The sequence below is a fragment of the Prionailurus viverrinus genome, chromosome B1 (genome assembly GCF_022837055.1).
Source record: "Prionailurus viverrinus isolate Anna chromosome B1, UM_Priviv_1.0, whole genome shotgun sequence".
NCBI classification, from domain to species: Eukaryota; Metazoa; Chordata; class Mammalia; order Carnivora; family Felidae; genus Prionailurus; species Prionailurus viverrinus.
Genome location: NC_062564.1, coordinates 59,069,516 through 59,087,896, shown reverse-complemented (window position 1 = coordinate 59,087,896; position 18,381 = coordinate 59,069,516). Strand labels below are relative to the sequence as shown.

The 18,381-nt window shown below is 38.7% G+C and overlaps 1 protein-coding gene across 6 annotated transcripts in view; it reads right to left on the bottom strand.

The window, feature by feature from the left end:
* The window catches only part of NEK1 (NIMA related kinase 1), a 248,558-nt gene that overhangs the window by 133,317 nt on the left and 96,860 nt on the right, over window positions 1–18,381 (bottom strand). For all 6 annotated transcript variants that reach the window (XM_047856749.1, XM_047856753.1, XM_047856750.1 and 3 more), the window contains exon 18: window positions 11,420–11,522. In XM_047856749.1, coding sequence (XP_047712705.1) covers window positions 11,420–11,522 — 103 coding nt within the window. The remainder of the gene's footprint in view (window positions 1–11,419; window positions 11,523–18,381) is intronic.

The following is an 18,381-nucleotide window of genomic DNA, read 5'->3' as shown; positions in this document are numbered from 1 at the left end:
TGAGTCTGTTTCTATTTTGTTTTGTTTGTTCATGTATTTTGTTTTTTAGATTTCATAAGTGAAATCATACAGTATATTGTCGTTCTCTGACTTATTTCACTTAGCATAACATCTTCTAGGTTCACCCATGTTGTCCCATATGGAAAGATTCATTCTTTTTCATGGCTAAGTAATATTCTTGTGTGTGTGTGTGTATGTGTGTGTGTGTGTGTGTTTGTGTGTGTGTGTGTGTGTACACACTATATCAATGGACACTTAGGTTGCTTCAATATCTTGGGTATTGTAAATAATGCTGCAATGAACATAGGGGCATATATCTTCTTGAATTATTCTTTTTGTTTATTTTGGGTAAATAACTAGAAATGGAATTGCTAAGCCAGCTGGTATTTCTATTTTTAATTTTATGAGGAACTTCCATACTATTTTCCACAGTGGCTGCACCAATTCACATTACAACAGTGCACAAGGGGCCCCTTTCCTCCACATCCTCACCAACACTTGCTATTTCATATCTATTTGGTACTAGGCATTTTTCTTGACAGGTGTGAGGTGATATCACATGAGCTCTTTAAAATCAGAATTTTCTCGGGGCGCCTGGGTGGCGCAGTCAGTTAAGCGTCCGACTTCAGCCAGGTCACGATCTCGCGGTCCGTGAGTTCGAGCCCCGCGTCGGGCTCTGGGCTGATGGCTCAGAGCCTGGAGCCTGTTTCCGATTCTGTGTCTCCCTCTCTCTCTGCCCCTCCCCCGTTCATGCTCTGTCTCTCTCTGTCCCAAAAAATAAATAAATAAATAAATAAATAAATAAATAAATAAATAAACGTTGAAAAAAAAATAAAATCAGAATTTTCTCAAGCTGGCTGCAGAAGTGGCAGTCAGGAATTTGAAACATGAGAGGGGTTTGATGCACAAGAAGTCATCTGTTGCTGAGATGAAGGGGGCCACATGGCAAAGACCTGACAGTGGTCTCTTAGAATTATTGATCCCTTGTCAAAAGCTAGTCAAACAATGAAGATTTCAGTACTAGAGCAGCAAGAAAGTGAATTCTACCAACACTCTAGCAGTGAAGAAGCTCTTACCCTACTTGAGCCTCAGATAAGTACACAGCTGGCTGACACCATGATTTTAGATTTACGAGACCATAAGCAGAGGATCCAGTTAAAACATGGCAGATTTTTTACCCACAGAAACTGTAATAAATCTGTGTTGCTTTAAGCCACTAAGTTTATGATCATTTCTTACACAGCAGCAGAAAACTAACAGAGAGAGACCAATTTTAAATAGTATCTCTATCTCATCATAAAAAAGTTCCAATTTCAAACTTAATATCTATGAAGACTCCCCACAGTTAATTTCAGCTCTCACTTCTACTCACTGCCTCACATTACTAGTGTATGTATTCTTATTCAATATTAAGATTATAAATTACTCTAGAGACAAACTATGTCTGATGAAGCTTTAATTAAGCAACGTTTAATTAATTAACCTACTACCTCCAAAGTGTTTAACAAACTGCCTTGTTGTTAAATTAGCAGATAGAAAAAAAACTTAATATATAATGCACACACCCAACTAAAAAAAAAACAAAACATTTTTTACTCTTATCTGCATCCTTCTAAGGTGAAGTTTTATGTATACATTTAGCCATCAAGGGAATGAAGAAATTCTATATAGAGTAACAAAGTGAATCTTGAAAGATCATATAAAAATCCCTGTCAAAATGCACTGCTGATCTCTAAGTTTTTTTTAAGTTTTTTAAAAATTAAAACAAAAATACTAAATTCTGATTGCAAGATGGCAAAATGACTCTATAGCTTCCCTTCTTGCAAAATCCTACAATAAAGTTGTTGTTTTAAGTGAATAGACATCAGTGCTCAAAAACCAGCAAAACTCTTAGTAGTCCCAAGAACAGAAGGAATCCAGAGATAAAGAAAAGTCCAGAAAATCAGTTTTAAGTGAGAAACTTCATTAGCAAAAGCATGTCAGAAAGAATACTACCACAGAAGGTGTGAGCAACATGAAGAATGCCCTAAGACTTTCTGGAAGCTAAGAATATGAAAAGGTCTAGGAAAAGACAGTGGTTACAGTAAGAGTATTACTTCCATCGTATTATTCATCTCCAAAAGCCAGAAAGCACAGTTAGTTACCTTCAGATAGGAGTGATCAGAGAGGGCTTAGAGGTAAAGGTCAGGCCAATCCTCTGGGTGGCTGGTTATAATGAAGAAGAATGAGAGTCTCCTGAGCCCAGAAAATAAACTGCCAAGGTATTTGTCTGCAGAATATCAATATGTCCCATCCATTCTCTACTCTCACTGAAAACTACACAGAAGACAGTAGCAACTCTCCCATCTCACCAGGGGGCCACTCAAAGGTAAGGAGCAATAAAAGATACTCCCAAATATGAACACAGTGTTGTGAACACCAAACATCTGATGAATGCTGACACTGTGAAATAGAGAGGTTAAAAACAGAAGAAACCAAGGTAAGAAGGCCAATAGCACACTAAAAAAAAAAAAAAAAAAAAAAAAGACTAATCAATGACTATAGTATTATCAGAAAAATGAGAATATAATTAACGAGATTTAGGGGAAAACACATTAGAATTCATGGACATGAAAATATAAGTTTCTAAATGAAAAGAAATTCATTAGATGGGCTGAACAGCAGAGTAGACAAAACAAAAGAATATGTTAGTGAGCTGAAATTTAAGCCTAGGAATACTTCTAAAACACAATAATAAGAGAGAAAGGGATAAAAAGGATAAAAAAGAAACACAGAAAAAGGGACCTTTGATGAAAGTTCCAAGCTAACCATCTAATATGAGTTCTCTTAAAGAGAAAAAGGAGAAGCAGCAGTATTTGAAGAAATGGGGCCAAATTAGTTCTAGACTTAAGGCTGCTCTGTACCTGCCTAGCAGATTTTAAAAGCAAGCCTTGAAAGACTCAAATCGTTTCTAAGTAGCTTAACTGCATCCTAGAATAAAGCCCCAACATATTTAAATACAAAGAAATCCAAGATAAAATACACAATGCTGGGCATCTAATCACAAATTACCGGGTGTATGAAAAAGCAGGAAAAGAAGATTCCAATGAGGATAAAAATCAATCAAAAATGACAAAAATAACAGAATTATTACAAAAGGTCATTAAAACATCTATTATAACTATGTTCAAATTTTTATTTTTAATGTTTATTTTGAGAGAGAGAGCACAAGAGGGGAAGGAACAGAGAGAGAGGGAGATGCAGAATCCAAAGCAGGCTCCAGGCTCCAAGCTGTCGTGAACTCGTGAACTGTCGTGAACAGGTTCATGAACTCATGAACCTCGAGATCATGACTTGAGCCAAACTCGGACGCTCAACCAACTGAGTCACCCAGGCACCTCTAACTATGTTCAAATTTAAGAATGTAGAGAAAAGCATAAATACTATAGGGAGAGATGCAGAAAGTATAGAAATGACCCAAATAAACTGTAAATTAAAAAATACAAGATGAAAAAAATTTCTGAGATGAAAAAAAAAATGTCTAGGTGGGATTAATAGATTAGACAAAGCAGAAGAAAATATTAATGAACCTGAAGGCTGAAGGTATAGAAATAAAAACTATCAAAAATGAAAAGTAGAAAAAAGAGTGAAAAAAAATGAACAGAGGGATGTGGAGAGAACATCACACAGTCTAGTGGATGGGTAATGAGAATCCTGGAATCAAAGAGAGGGAACAGAAAAAAAGTTTTGAATAAATAATACATAAAATTTTTCCAAATTTGATGAAAATTATAAATTTGCAGATCCAAGAAGCTCAAAGAATCCCAACAAAATAAACATGAAGAAAACTACACCAAACTATATTGTAATCAAAGTGCTTCTAGTGGGGATGCCTGGGTGGCTCAGTCGGTTAAGGGTCCTACTTTAGCTCAGGTCATGATCTTGTAGTTCACTGAGTTCGAGTCCCGCATTGGGCTCTCTGCTCTGAGCACAGAGCCCACTTCAGATCCTCTGTCCCTCTCCTTCTGCCCTTTCCCCACTCATGCTGTGTCTCTTAAAAATAAAAAAATAAACATTAAAAAAAATTGCTTCCAGTGATAAAATGTTAAAAGTCAGTGGAGAAAAAAGATACATTACATATACAGGAAAAAGATAAGAATGACAGCAAACTTCTTGTCAGAAACAGGCATGCCAGAAGATAACTGGAGAATCATCTTTAAAGTACTGAAAGAAAAAATTTTCAACCTATATTATACTCACCAAAAATATTTCTCAAAAATGAAGGCAAAATATTTTTTTCAGACATACAAATGGTAATCAAATTCACCAAATAACCACCACTACAAATTATTCAAGCAAAAGGACAAAATAAAGGCATTTCCCAACAAATCTTGGGAAGTTTCTGTCCAAGAGAATTACCAGAGAATATTCTCTACCATAAAGACAAACAAAGTGAGAGCAGAATAGAATATAAGGAACAGTGATGAGGAAAGAAGTACATAAATCTTGATAAGTCTAATAATTGTTTTAAAATATTTCAAATTAAAATCTGTAACTAAAATTCCAGATGCTATTAACTTTGGAGATATGGGGTAAGAGAAAACACAGGAGGTTCTCTTCTACTATCTACAGGAGGGACACAAGCACAAATTAATTCCAAAATCAAAAAACAAACTCATGTGTTAAATATATAAAGGGTGAGAGTTGCGGCAAGATGGCGGCTTAGGAGGACGCTGGGCTCACCACACGTCCTGCTGATCACTTAGATTCCATCTACATCTGCCTAAATAACCCAGAAAACCGCCAGAGGATTAGCAGAACGGAGTCGTCGGAGCCAAACGCAGACGAGAGGCCCACGGAAGAGGGTAGGAAGGGCGGCGAGGCGGTGCGCGCTCCACGGACTGGCGGGAGGGAGCCGGGGCGGAGGGGCGGCTCACCGGCCAAGCAGAGCCCCCGAGTCTGGCTTGCAAAAGCGGAGGGGCCTGACGGACTGTGTTCCCACAACAAGCGCGACTTAGCGTCTGGGAGGTCATAAGTTAACAGCTCTGCTCGGAAAGCGGGAAGGCTGGAGGACAAAGGGAGGGAGAGCTGCTGAGCCCCCTGACGACAGAGCTCAGTTTGGTGGGGAACAAAGGCGCTCGCCAGCGCCATCTCCCCCGCCCATCCCCCAGCCGAAATCCCAAAGGGAACCGGTTCCTGCCAGGGAACTTGCACGCTCCGTGCAAACACCCAACTCTGCGCTTCTGTGGAGCCAAACCTCCGGCAGCGGATCTGACTCCCTCCTGCTGCCACAGGGCCCCTCCTGAAGTGGATCACCTAAGGAGAAGCGATCTAAGCCTGCCCCTCCTGCCCCCGAGCACCTTGCCTACCCACCCCGGCTAATACGCCAGATCCCCAGCATCACAAGCCTGGCAGGGTGCAAGTAGCCCAGACGAGCCACACCACCCCACAGTGAATCCCACCCTTAGGAGAGGGGAAGAGAAGGCACACACCAGTCTGACTGTGGCCCCAGCGGTGGGCTGGGGGCAGACATCAGGTCTGACTGCGGCCCCGCCCACCAACTCCAGTTATACACCACAGCACAGGGGAAGTGCCCTGCAGGTCCTCACCACGCCAGGGACTATCCAAAATGACCAAGCGGAAGAATTCCCCTCAGAAGAATCTCCAGGAAATAACAACAGCTAATGAGCTGATCAAAAAGGACTTAAATAACATAACAGAAAGTGAATTTAGAATAATAGTCATAAAATTAATCGCTGGGCTTGAAAACAGTATACAGGACAGCAGAGAATCTCTTGCTACAGAGATCAAGGGACTAAGGAACAGTCACGAGGAGCTGAAAAACGCTTTAAACGAAATGCATAACAAAATGGAAACCACCACAGCTCGGCTTGAAGAGGCAGAGGAGAGAATAGGTGAACTAGAAGATAAAGTTATGGAAAAAGAGGAAGCTGAGAAAAAGAGAGATAAAACAATCCAGGAGTATGAGGGGAAAATTAGAGAACTAAGTGATACACTAAAAAGAAATAATATACGCATCATTGGTATCCCAGAGGAGGAAGAGAGAGGGAAAGGGGCTGAAGGGGTACTTGAAGAAATCATAGCTGAGAACTTCCCTGAACTGGGGAAGGAAAAAGGCATTGAAATCCAAGAGGCACAGAGAACTCCCTTCAGACGTAACTTGAATCGATCTTTTGCACGACATATCATAGTGAAACTGGCAAAATACAAGGATAAAGAGAAAATTCTGAAAGCAGCAAGGGGTAAACATGCCCTCACATATAAAGGGAGACCTATAAGACTCGTGACTGATCTCTCTTTTGAAACTTGGCAGGCCAGAAAGAATTGGCACGAGATTTTCAGGGTGCTAGACAGAAAAAATATGCAGCCGAGAATCCTTTATCCAGCAAGTCTGTCATTTAGAATAGAAGGAGAGATAAAGGTCTTCCCAAACAAACAAAAACTGAAGGAATTTGTCACCACTAAACCAGCCCTACAAGAGATCCTAAGGGGGACCCTGTGAGACAAAGTCCCAGAGACATCACTATAAGCATAAAACATACAGACATCACAATGACTCTAAACCCGTATCTTTCTATAATAACACTGAATGTAAATGGATTAAATGCGCCAACCAAAAGACATAGGGTATCAGAATGGATAAAAAAACAAGACCCATCTATTTGTTGTCTACAAGAGACTCATTTTAGACCTGAGGACACCTTCAGATTGAGAGTGAGGGGATGGAGAACTATTTATCATGCGACTGGAAGCCAAAAGAAAGCTGGAGTAGCCATACTTATATCAGACAAACTAGACTTTAAATTAAAGGCTGTAACAAGAGATGAAGAAGGACATTATATAATAGTTACAGGGTCTATCCATCAGGAAGAGTTAACAATTATAAATGTCTATGCGCCGAATACCGGAGCCCCCAAATATATAAAACAATTACTCATAAACATAAGCAACCTTATTGATAAGAATGTGGTAATTGCAGGGGATTTTAATACACCACTTACAGAAATGGATAGATCATCTAGACACACGGTCAATAAAGAAACAAGGGCCCTGAATGAGACATTGGATCAGATGGACTTGACAGATATATTTAGAACTCTGCATCCCAAAGCAACAGAATATACTTTCTTCTCGAGTGCACATGGAACATTCTCCAAGATAGATCATATACTGGGTCACAAAACAGCCCTTCATAAGTTTACAAGAATTGAAATTATACCATGCTTACTTTCAGACCACAATGCTATGAAGCTTGAAATCAACCACAGAAAAAAGTCTGGAAAACCTCCAAAAGCATGGAGGTTAAAGAACACCCTACTAACGAATGAGTGGGTCAACCAGACAATTAGAGAAGAAATTAAAAAATATATGGAAACAAATGAAAATGAAAATACAACAATCCAAACGCTTTGGGACGCAGCGAAGGCAGTCCTGAGAGGAAAATACATTGCAATCCAGGCCTATCTCAAGAAACAAGAAAAATCCCAAATACAAAATCTAACAGCACACCTAAAGGAACTAGAAGCAGAACAGCAAAGGCAGCCTAAGCCCAGCAGAAGAAGAGAAATAATAAAGATCAGAGCAGAAATAAACAATATAGAAACTAAAAAAACTGTAGAGCAGATCAACGAAACCAAGAGTTGGTTTTTTGAAAAAATAAACAAAATTGACAAACCTCTAGCCAGGCTTCTCAAAAAGAAAAGGGAGATGACCCAAATAGATAAAATCATGAATGAAAATGGAATTATTACAACCAATCCCTCAGAGATACAAACAATTATCAGGGAATACTATGAAAAATTATATGCCAACAAACTGGACAACCTGGAAGAAATGGACAAATTCCTGAACAACCACACTCTTCCAAAACTCAATCAGGAGGCAATAGAAAGCTTGAACAGACCCATAACCAGTGAAGAAATTGAATCGGTTATCAAAAATCTCCCAACAAATAAGAGTCCAGGACCAGATGGCTTCCCAGGGGAGTTCTACCAGACGTTTAAAGCAGAGATAATACCTATCCTTCTCAAGCTATTCCAAGAAATAGAAAGGGAAGGAAAACTTCCAGACTCATTCTATGAAGCCAGTATTACTTTGATTCCTAAACCAGACAGAGACCCAGTAAAAAAAGAGAACTACAGGCCAATATCCCTGATGAATATGGATGCAAAAATTCTCAATAAGGTACTAGCAAATCGAATTCAACGGCATATAAAAAGAATTATTCACCATGATCAAGTGGGATTCATTCCTGGGATGCAGGGCTGGTTCAACATTCGCAAATCAATCAACGTGATACATCACATCAACAAAAAAAAAGAGAAGAACCATATGATCCTGTCAATCGATGCAGAAAAGGCCTTCGACAAAATCCAGCACCCTTTCTTAATAAAAACCCTTGAGAAAGTCGGGATAGAAGGAACATACTTAAAGATCATAAAAGCCATTTATGAAAAGCCCACAGCTAACATCATCCTCAACGGGGAAAAACTGAGAGCTTTTTCCCTGAGATCAGGAACACAACAGGGATGTCCACTCTCACCGCTGTTGTTTAACATAGTGCTGGAAGTTCTAGCATCAGCAATCAGACAACAAAAGGAAATCAAAGGCATCAAAATTGGCAAAGATGAAGTCAAGCTTTCGCTTTTTGCAGATGACATGATATTATACATGGAAAATCCGATAGACTCCACCAAAAGTCTGCTAGAACTGATACATGAATTCAGCAAAGTTGCAGGATACAAAATCAATGTACAGAAATCAGTTGCATTCTTATACACTAACAATGAAGCAACAGAAAGACAAATAAAGAAACGGATCCCATTCACAATTGCACCAAGAAGCATAAAATACCTAGGAATAAATCTAACCAAAGATGTAAAGGATCTGTATGCTGAAAATTATAGAAAGCTTATGAAGGAAATTGAAGAAGATTTAAAGAAATGGAAAGACATTCCCTGCTCATGGATTGGAAAAATAAATATTGTCAAAATGTCAATACTACCCAAAGCTATCTACACATTCAATGCAATCCCAATCAAAATGGCACCAGCATTCTTCTCGAAACTAGAACAAGCAATCCTAAAATTCATATGGAACCACAAAAGGCCCCGAATAGCCAAAGGAATTTTGAAGAAGAAGACCAAAGCAGGAAGCATCACAATCCCAGACTTTAGCCTCTACTACAAAGCTGTCATCATCAAGACAGCATGGTATTGGCACCAAAACAGACACATAGACCAATGGAATAGAATAGAAACCCCAGAACTAGACCCACAAATGTATGGCCAACTCATCTTTGACAAAGCAGGAAAGAACATCCAATGGAAAAAAGACAGCCTCTTTAACAAATGGTGCTGGGAGAACTGGACAGCAACATGCAGAAGGTTGAAACTAGACCACTTTCTCACACCATTCACAAAAATAAACTCAAAATGGATAAAGGACCTAAATGTGAGACAGGAAACCATCAAAACCCTAGAGGAGAAAGCAGGAAAAGACCTCTCTGACCTCAGCCGTAGCAATTTCTTACTAACACATCCCCAAAGGCAAGGGAATTAAAAGCAAAAGTGAATTACTGGGACCTTATGAAGATAAAAAGCTTCTGCACAGCAAAGGGAACAACCAACAAAACTAAAAGGCAACCAATGGAATGGGAAAAGATATTCGCAAATGACATATCGGACAAAGGGCTAGTATCCAAAATCTATAAAGAGCTCACCAAACTCCACACCCAAAAAACAAATAACCCAGTGAAGAAATGCGCAGAAAACATGAATAGACACTTCTCTAAAGAAGACATCCGGATGGCCAACAGGCACATGAAAAGATGTTCAGCGTCGCTCCTTATCAGGGAAATACAAATCAAAACCACACTCAGGTATCACCTCACGCCAGTCAGAGTGGCCAAAATGAACAAATCAGGAGACTATAGATGCTGGAGAGGATGTGGAGAAACGGGAACCCTCTTGCACTGTTGGTGGGAATGCAAATTGGTGCAGCCGCTCTGGAAAGCAGTGTGGAGGTTCCTCAGAAAATTAAAAATAGACCTACCCTATGACCCAGCAATAGCACTGCTAGGAATTTATCCAAGGGATACAGGAGCACTGATGCATAGGGCCACTTGTACCCCAATGTTCATAGCAGCACTCTCAACAATAGCCAAATTATGGAAAGAGCCTAAATGTCCATCAACTGATGAATGGATAAAGAAATTGTGGTTTATATACACAATGGAATATTACGTGGCAATGAGAAAAAATGAAATATGGCCTTTTGTAGCAACGTGGATGGAACTGGAGAGTGTGATGCTAAGTGAAATAAGCCATACAGAGAAAGATAGATACCATATGGTTTCACTCTTATGTGGATCCTGAGAAACTTCACAGGAACCCATGGGGGAGGGGAAGGAAAAAAAAAAAAAAAGAGGTTAGAATGGGAGAGAGCCAAAGCATAAGAGACTTAAAAACTGAGAACAAACTGAGGGTTGATGAGGGGTGGGAGGGAGGAGAGGGTGGGTGATGGGTATTGAGGAGGGCACCTTTTGGGATGAGCACTGGGTGTTGTATGGAAACCAATTTGTCAATAAATGTCACACACAAAAAAAAAAAAAAAATATAAAGGGTAACCATTAAAACATCTAAGTATCTTTCAATGACATTGCAAAGAAAAAAACTGCTAAAATTTGAAATAACTACATTAATTAACTCACATCGATACCAGTTAGGATCTACTCTAAGTTATAAATCTAATCAAAATATACTACCATATCACTGACTTATTTCCTAGGTTAGCAGGATGCCTCATGGTGTGGTGAGCTGATAGAAACAATCATCAGTTATTCTGTGGACAAAAGGTCAAAAGGCATTTGTATACCTCTACAAGTCAAAACTATTAAGTTTTATGTACTAAAATGATTATCTAAAAACCATTAATATCTTCTTGGATATGTGACTTAATTTAGTTAGCTGGAATAATTGGAGGTTTTAATATACTTTTGCTTCTAATGTGCTTTTGAAAAGATATGTAGTTATATTTATCTAAAGGTTTCCCATTTTTCTTCTACAATTCTTTGCTACCTAAAAGTATTTAAAACCAAAAGCATGTATGAAAAAACAAAGGCAGCAATGTAAAAACTCATTTGTTTTAATATAAATATCTGGGTTGCTATGTCTACTTCTACCCTTTTTAAAGCAAAGATAGAGCTGTAAACTTACTCCTAATTAAGCAAACCATCAACAGAATTTCACCTTGGTATAAAAGATAAGGCAGAAGAGAAGTTAAGATATGTCACAACTTTTTATTCAGTAAATGTTTAAATGTTTGTAAAGAAATATAATTCATTTATACCTACCTTGTTCCAGAACTTCACTCTGAATATTAATATGCTCAAAATCTCAAAAAAAAAGAAAAATCATACCATATGCCCTTCGGCTCGAGCTTTATTTTGCCGTGCTTCCCGTTTTCGCTGTAGGAACTCTTCCACTTGTTTAGCTCTTTCCACAGCTAGTTGCCCTTTTTGCCTAAGTAATTCGGACAAATAGCAAAATCAGAAATTCTGAACATTAAATACTTCAAAAAGTTAAAAATTAGACTTATTCAAAATGTTTTCTTTGTTGCAGAATATGAAGACTGATGTGAAATAAAACCTTCTTAATGAAGAAATAGCTACATATATATTAGTATTCACTACCTAAATCACGTTCTTTACTATTCTTTTATTTGTTTTGTTTTTGAGAGAGAGAATACATGCACGCGTGACTGTGAATAAGTAAGGGGCAGAGAGAGAGGCAAAGAGAATCTTAAGTAGACTCCATGCCCACACAGAGCCTGACACGGGGCTCCATCTCACAACTGAAAGATCATGACCTGAGCGGAAATCAAGAGTGGGATACTAAACCAACGGAGCAACCCAGGTGCCCCTTTCTTTACTACTTATTTTAAAATTGTTTTTTAAGATCATTTGAGAGAGAGTGCAAGTTGGGGAGGGGCAGAGAGGCAGGGAAGAGAGAATCCCAAAGAGGCTCTGTGCTGCCAACACAGAGTCCAATCTGGGACTCGAACTCACAAAACTGTGAAATCATGACCTGAGCAGAAACCAGGAGCAGCCAACTGAATAACGCCACCCAGGTGCCCCGTTCTTTACTATTTTAAATAAAAGTGAAATCTATTCTACTACTCCAAATCTTACCAAGGTTTCTCTTATATTTATTTATTCTACATATAAAATTATTTTAGATTATACTTCATTATAGAAGAATCTCAATATTTTCCAGTAGTTAAGCTTTTTTCAGAATTCTGTATCAAATATACCTAAAAACCTTCTTTCAACAATATTGAAGTAAAATTAAAGCAGCATAGCAGCAATTTCAAAAATGAAAGGAATAAAAAGTTTGTGTGAGCTTTCAAAGACAAAAAGCAATGTCTGAATTCCTTGAATATTAAAAAGTAAAATGGATAGGTTATATTACTGTATCTTTCTCTGACAATTATTAAAGAATGTAAACGTGTTAAGCTTAGGCTACAAATAAAAACTACAAGTAACAACCGTTTATTGAACATCTAATATACGTTGTGCCTGTTATTCTGTACCTAATATATACAGTGCCTTTTACATATTATGCCTGTTGTATATTTTGAGAGATAGAAAAATGAATAAAACCCAGCTCCAATAATCAGAGAACGCATAGCATAGTATCAATTGCAGTTAATTTTGGAGGTGAGTCAGAAAGATGAGCAAGTGGACTGGCTGTGCCTCTACTCAAATTTTGGCTACTAAGGCACACAAACTTCCTACAGCCTTTCTTCAAGACCATAACTAAGTTATGCTCTGAAAAATACAGGAAATAATGCAGTTTCTGTCTTCCAATAGGTTTAAACACTTTCTGATTCCCATCACTGGAATTTTATAGGATTAGATAATCTCCATAGCTGGTTAAGAGCCTTTTATTATGACTGTCAGGTATGTGTAGGTAGCTAACTCTTAATCTAGTGTCACATCATCAAATTCAGAAATGTACTTTACATAACTTCTGGTAGATTGAGTAGATTAAGAATAATGAATGAGAGAAGGGGGCCAAGATGGTGGAACAAAATGGAAGGCTTTTTTTGCATCTCTCTTCCCTGAAATGCAGCCAGACCAACACTAAACTATCCTGCACACCTAGAAAACTGATTGAGGATTAACACAACAAGCTGCACAACTTGAACCACAGAACTCAGCAGGTATGCAGCATGGAGAGGGGAACTGGGGGAGAGAGAAGCTGTGGAGGGCAGGGAGCTGTCTTTGCTTGTGGAGAGAGGACAGAGACGGGGGGAAGAGTACGGGAAAAGCATCCCCCCAACAAAAGCAGTTGGAGAGAAAGAGGAAGAGTGGAAACAGCTGCAAGGGACTGAACAAAACAGGGAGAAAGGAGAAAGGAGAGAGGAGAGGGTTTAAATTCCATTAACACTCTCTAAACAGGGGAGGACAGAGTCTAAAACACCACAGCTCGATACCTGGCAGTGCTCTCGTAGGAAGGGTGAATCCCCAGGAGCAAAGAGAGAAGTCCCAGGGGTCCTCAGGTAACACGGGGAGAGGTGGTTCCCCTGATGAAACAACATTTGGTAGATGCTGTGTGCACATCCGACAGGAAAGAGTCCCAACAGACCCCAGAGATCAGCCACATTCACTGATTTTGGAACAAGGACGTTGGGGGTGAAGCCTGGCACCAGATGTGTTGTGATTTGCCATAATCCCTGAAATGCTGCTGCCACATGATCACAGGAACTTTTTCTGGAGCAGGCTAGTGCCCGGCTTCAGTCTCTGAATATTGGCAGTAGCACGGTTGCATGAATGTTCCTTGGTGCAGCTGGCATCTGGCCATTGCTGGGCAAGACCCACCCCCAGAGGGTCTGAGCAGGTCAAGGCCACAGTCCCTCAGAAGTAAAGTGTTGGTAAACACAGCCCCATCTGAGATAAAACTCAGGAGGGAGGTGCCACCTGGCAGCCTGATGGTTTGGTCACGGACAGTGTAGAAATGGGGAGTGGACAGAAGCCAGAGACAAAGGAGGGGTGCTGGTTGAGGGCAGCACAGACTTCTGAAACTAGACACTGGGTACCTGGGTGACACCATTTTCACTCCTCCCACGCATAAACATACACACCTACATGCGCCACAACAATCCACCCCAGTAAGCTAAGCAGTGCCATCTAGTGGAGAATGGAGCCATTAAACTAAGCCTCCCCACACCCTGAACTGGGCCAACCACAAGCCTTGAAGAACACCATAAGTCTCTCCACCTGCTTAGTTTATGGACTGTAAAGTGCTTCATAGTTTGACTCCTAGGGGAAACTGTATGTAATTTCAATCGTATCTCATTCTGTTCACCGGTCCACCTATTCAATTTTTGTTTCCTTTTTCTTTCTTTATTCTTGAATAAAGACAGAAAAAAAATTAATTCTTTTTTCCATTTTTACGTAAAAAGATTGTTCTTTAAATATTTTCTGCTGTATTTTTCACTTTTTTGTAAATTTTTAAAACTATTTTATTGTCATCATCTCCTTTTATTCTATTTTACTGTATTCATTTTCTCAAATTTTCTAATGTTTTCCTTTTTTCTCCTTTTTTTTCTTTTCATTCCCTTTTTTCTCTATTCTATCAAGCTTCTTTCAACAACCAGACCAAAACACACCTAGGATCTGGCATCCTTTATTTGATTTTTTGTGTGTTGTTTTTAATTTTTTAATTTTTATTTATTTTACTTTATTAATTCCTTTTCTTCCTTCAAAATGACAAAACAAAGGAATTCACCCCAAAAAAAAGAACAGGAAGAAATAACAGCCAGGTACTTAGTCAACACAGACACAAGCAAGATAGAATTTAGAATTTAGAATCTGAACAAGAATTTAGAATCACAATCGTAAGAATACTAGCTGGGGTTGAAAATAGATTAGAATCCTTTTCTGTGGAGGTAAAAGAAGTAAAAGCTAGTCGGGATGAAAGCAAAAATGCTATAACTGAGCTGTTCTCAAATGTATGCAGTGGCGGCAATAACGGATGAAGCAGTGCAGCAAATCAGCAATATAAAGGACAAACTTATGGAGAATAATGAAGCAGAAAAAAAGAGGGAGACTAAGGCAAAAGAGCAGGATATAAGAATTAGATAACTTAGTGACTCACTAAAAAGGAATTAACATCAGAATCATAGGGGTCTCAAACCTATGTGAGCAAATCAGAGCAGAAAATTTTCCTAACCTGGGAAAAGACACAGACATCAAAATCCAAGAAGCACAGAGGATTCCCAATAGATTCAACAAAAACCAACCATCAACAAGGCGTATCATAGTCAAATTCACCAAATACTCAGGCAAGGAAAGATTCATGAAAGCAGCAAGGGGAAAAAAAAGTCCTTAACCTACAAGGGAAGACAGATCAGGTTTGCAGCAGACCTATCCATAGAAACTTGGCAGGCCAGAAAGGAGTGGCAGGATATATTCAGTGTGCTGAATTGGAAAAATATGCAACCAAGAATTCTTTATCCAGCAAGACTGTCATTAAAAATAGGAGAGATAAAAAGTTTCCCAGACAAACAAAAACTAAAGGAGTTCATGACCACTAAACCAGCCCTGCAAGAAATTTTAAGGGGGACTCTCTGAGGGAAGAAAAGATTAAAAAACAAAAAAAATAGACCAAAAGCGACAAAGACGAGAAAGGACCAGAGAACAACAACAGAAACTCCAACTCTACAGGCAATATAATGGCAATAAATTTATATTTTTCAATACTCACTCAAAACATCAATGGACTAACCACTCCAATCAAAAGACACAGAGTAATAGAAATGGATAAGAAAACAAGATCCATCTAAATGCTGTTTACAAGAGACCCATTTTAAACTTAAAGACACCTTCAGATTAAAAGTAAGGGGGATGGAGAACCATCCATCATGTTAATGGACGTCAAGAGAAAGCTGGAGTAGCCATACTTATATCAGACAATATAGATTTTAAAATAAACACTATAACAAGAGATGAAGAAGGGCCGTATATCATAATTAAGGGGTCTATTCACCAAGAAGATCTAATAATTATAAACAGTTATGCTCCAAACATGAGAGCACCCAAATATATAAATCATTTAATCACAAACATAAAGAAACTCATTGAGGGGCGCCTGGGTGGCGCAGTCGGTTAAGCGTCCGACTTCAGCCAGGTCACGATCTCGCGGTCCGTGAGTTCGAGCCCCGCGTCAGGCTCTGGGCTGATGGCTCGGAGCCTGGAGCCTGTTTCCGATTCTGTGTCTCCCTCTCTCTCTGCCCTTCCCCCGTTCATGCTCTGTCTCCTTCCGTCCCAAAAATAAATAAACGTTGAAAAAAAATTAAAAAAAAAAAAAATTTAAAAAAAAAAAAAAGAAACTCATTGATAACACCATAATAGTAGGGGACTTCAACACCCCACTTACAACAATGGACAGATCATCTAAACAGAAAATCAACAAGGAAACAATAGCTTTGAATGATACACTGGACCAGATGGACTTAACAGATATATTCAGAACATTTCATCCTAAAGCAGCAGAATACACATTCTTCTCGAGTGCACATGGAACATTCTCCAGAATAGATCATATACTGGGACAAAAATCAGCCCTCAACAAGTAAAAAAAGATCAAGATCATACCGTGCATATTTTCAGACCACAACACCATGAAACTCAAAATCCACCATAAAAAAATTTTGGAAAAATAACAAATACTTGGAGACTAAAGAACATCCTATTCAAGAATGAATGGGCTAACCGAGAAGTTAAAAAGGAAATTAAAAAGTACAAGGAAGCCAATGAAAATGATAAGACTGCATCCCAAAACCTCTGGGATGCAGCAAAGGAGTCATAAGAGGGAAGAATATAGCAATCCAGGCCTTACTAAAGAAGGACGAAAGGTCTCAGATACACAACCCAACCTTCCACCTTACAGAGATGGAAAAAAGAAAAAATAAATTACAAAACCAGCAGAAGACAGGAAATAATAAATATTAGAGAAGAAATCAATGCTATTGAACCTCCCTCCCCCAAAAAACCCCCAGTAAAACAGATCAATGAAACCAGGAGCTGTTTCTTTGAAAGAATTAACAAAATTGATAAACCCCTCACCAGTTTTATCAAAAAGAAAAAGGAAAGGACCCAAATACATAAAATCAAGAATGAAACAGGAGAGATCACAACCAACACAGCAGAAATACAAATAATAAGAGAATATTATAAGCAATTATATGCCAATAAAATAGGCAATCTGGAAGAAATGGACAAATTCCTAGAAACATATACACTAGTGAAACAGAACATCTGAACAGACCCATAACCAGTAAAGAAACAGAATTAGTAATCAAAAATCTCCCAAAAAACAAGAGTCCAAGGTCAGATGGCTTTCCAGGGGAATTCTACCAAACATTTAAGGAAGAGTTAACACCTATTCTCTTGAAGCTGTTCCAAAAAATAGAAATGGAAGGAAAACTTCCAAACTCTTCCCATGAAGCCAGCATTACCTTTATTCCAAAACAAGACGAAGACCCCACCCCACTAAAAAGGAAAACTACGGACAAATTTCCCTGATGAACACGGATGCAAAAAATCCTCAACAAGATACTAGTCAACCGATCCAACAATACATTAAAAAAATTATTTACCATGACCAAGTGGGATTTATACCTGGGATGCAGGACTGGCTCAATATCTGCAAAACAATCAATGTCTCACATCATATCAATAAAAGAAACGACAAGAACCACATGATCCTCTCAACAGATAAAGAGACAGCATTTGACAAAATACAGCATCCTTTCTTGATAAAAACCCTCAAGAAAATAGGGATACAAGGATCATACCTCAAGATCATAAAAGCTATATATGAAAGACCCAACACTAATATCATCCTCAATGGAGAAAAACTAAGAGCTTACCCCCTACAGTCAGGAACACGACAGGGATGTCCACTCTCACCACTGTTATTCAACATAGTATTGGAAGTCTTAGCCTCGGCAGTCAGACAACACAAAGGAATTAAAGGCACCCAGATCAGCCAGGAAGAAGTCAAACTTTCACACCTTGCAGAGGACATGATAGTCTATATGGAAAACCCAAAAGATTCTACCAAAAAACTGCTAGAACTGATCCATGAATTCAGCAAAGTCGCAGGATATAAAATCAATTCACAGAAATCAGTTGCATTCCTATATACCAATAATGAAGCAACAGAAAGAGAAATCAAGGAATCAATCCCATTTACAATTGCACCAAAACCCATAAAATACCTAGGAATAAACATAACCAAAGAGGTGAAAAATCTATCAAAAGCTTATGAAAGAATTTAAAGAACACAGAAAAAAATGGAAAAATATTCCATG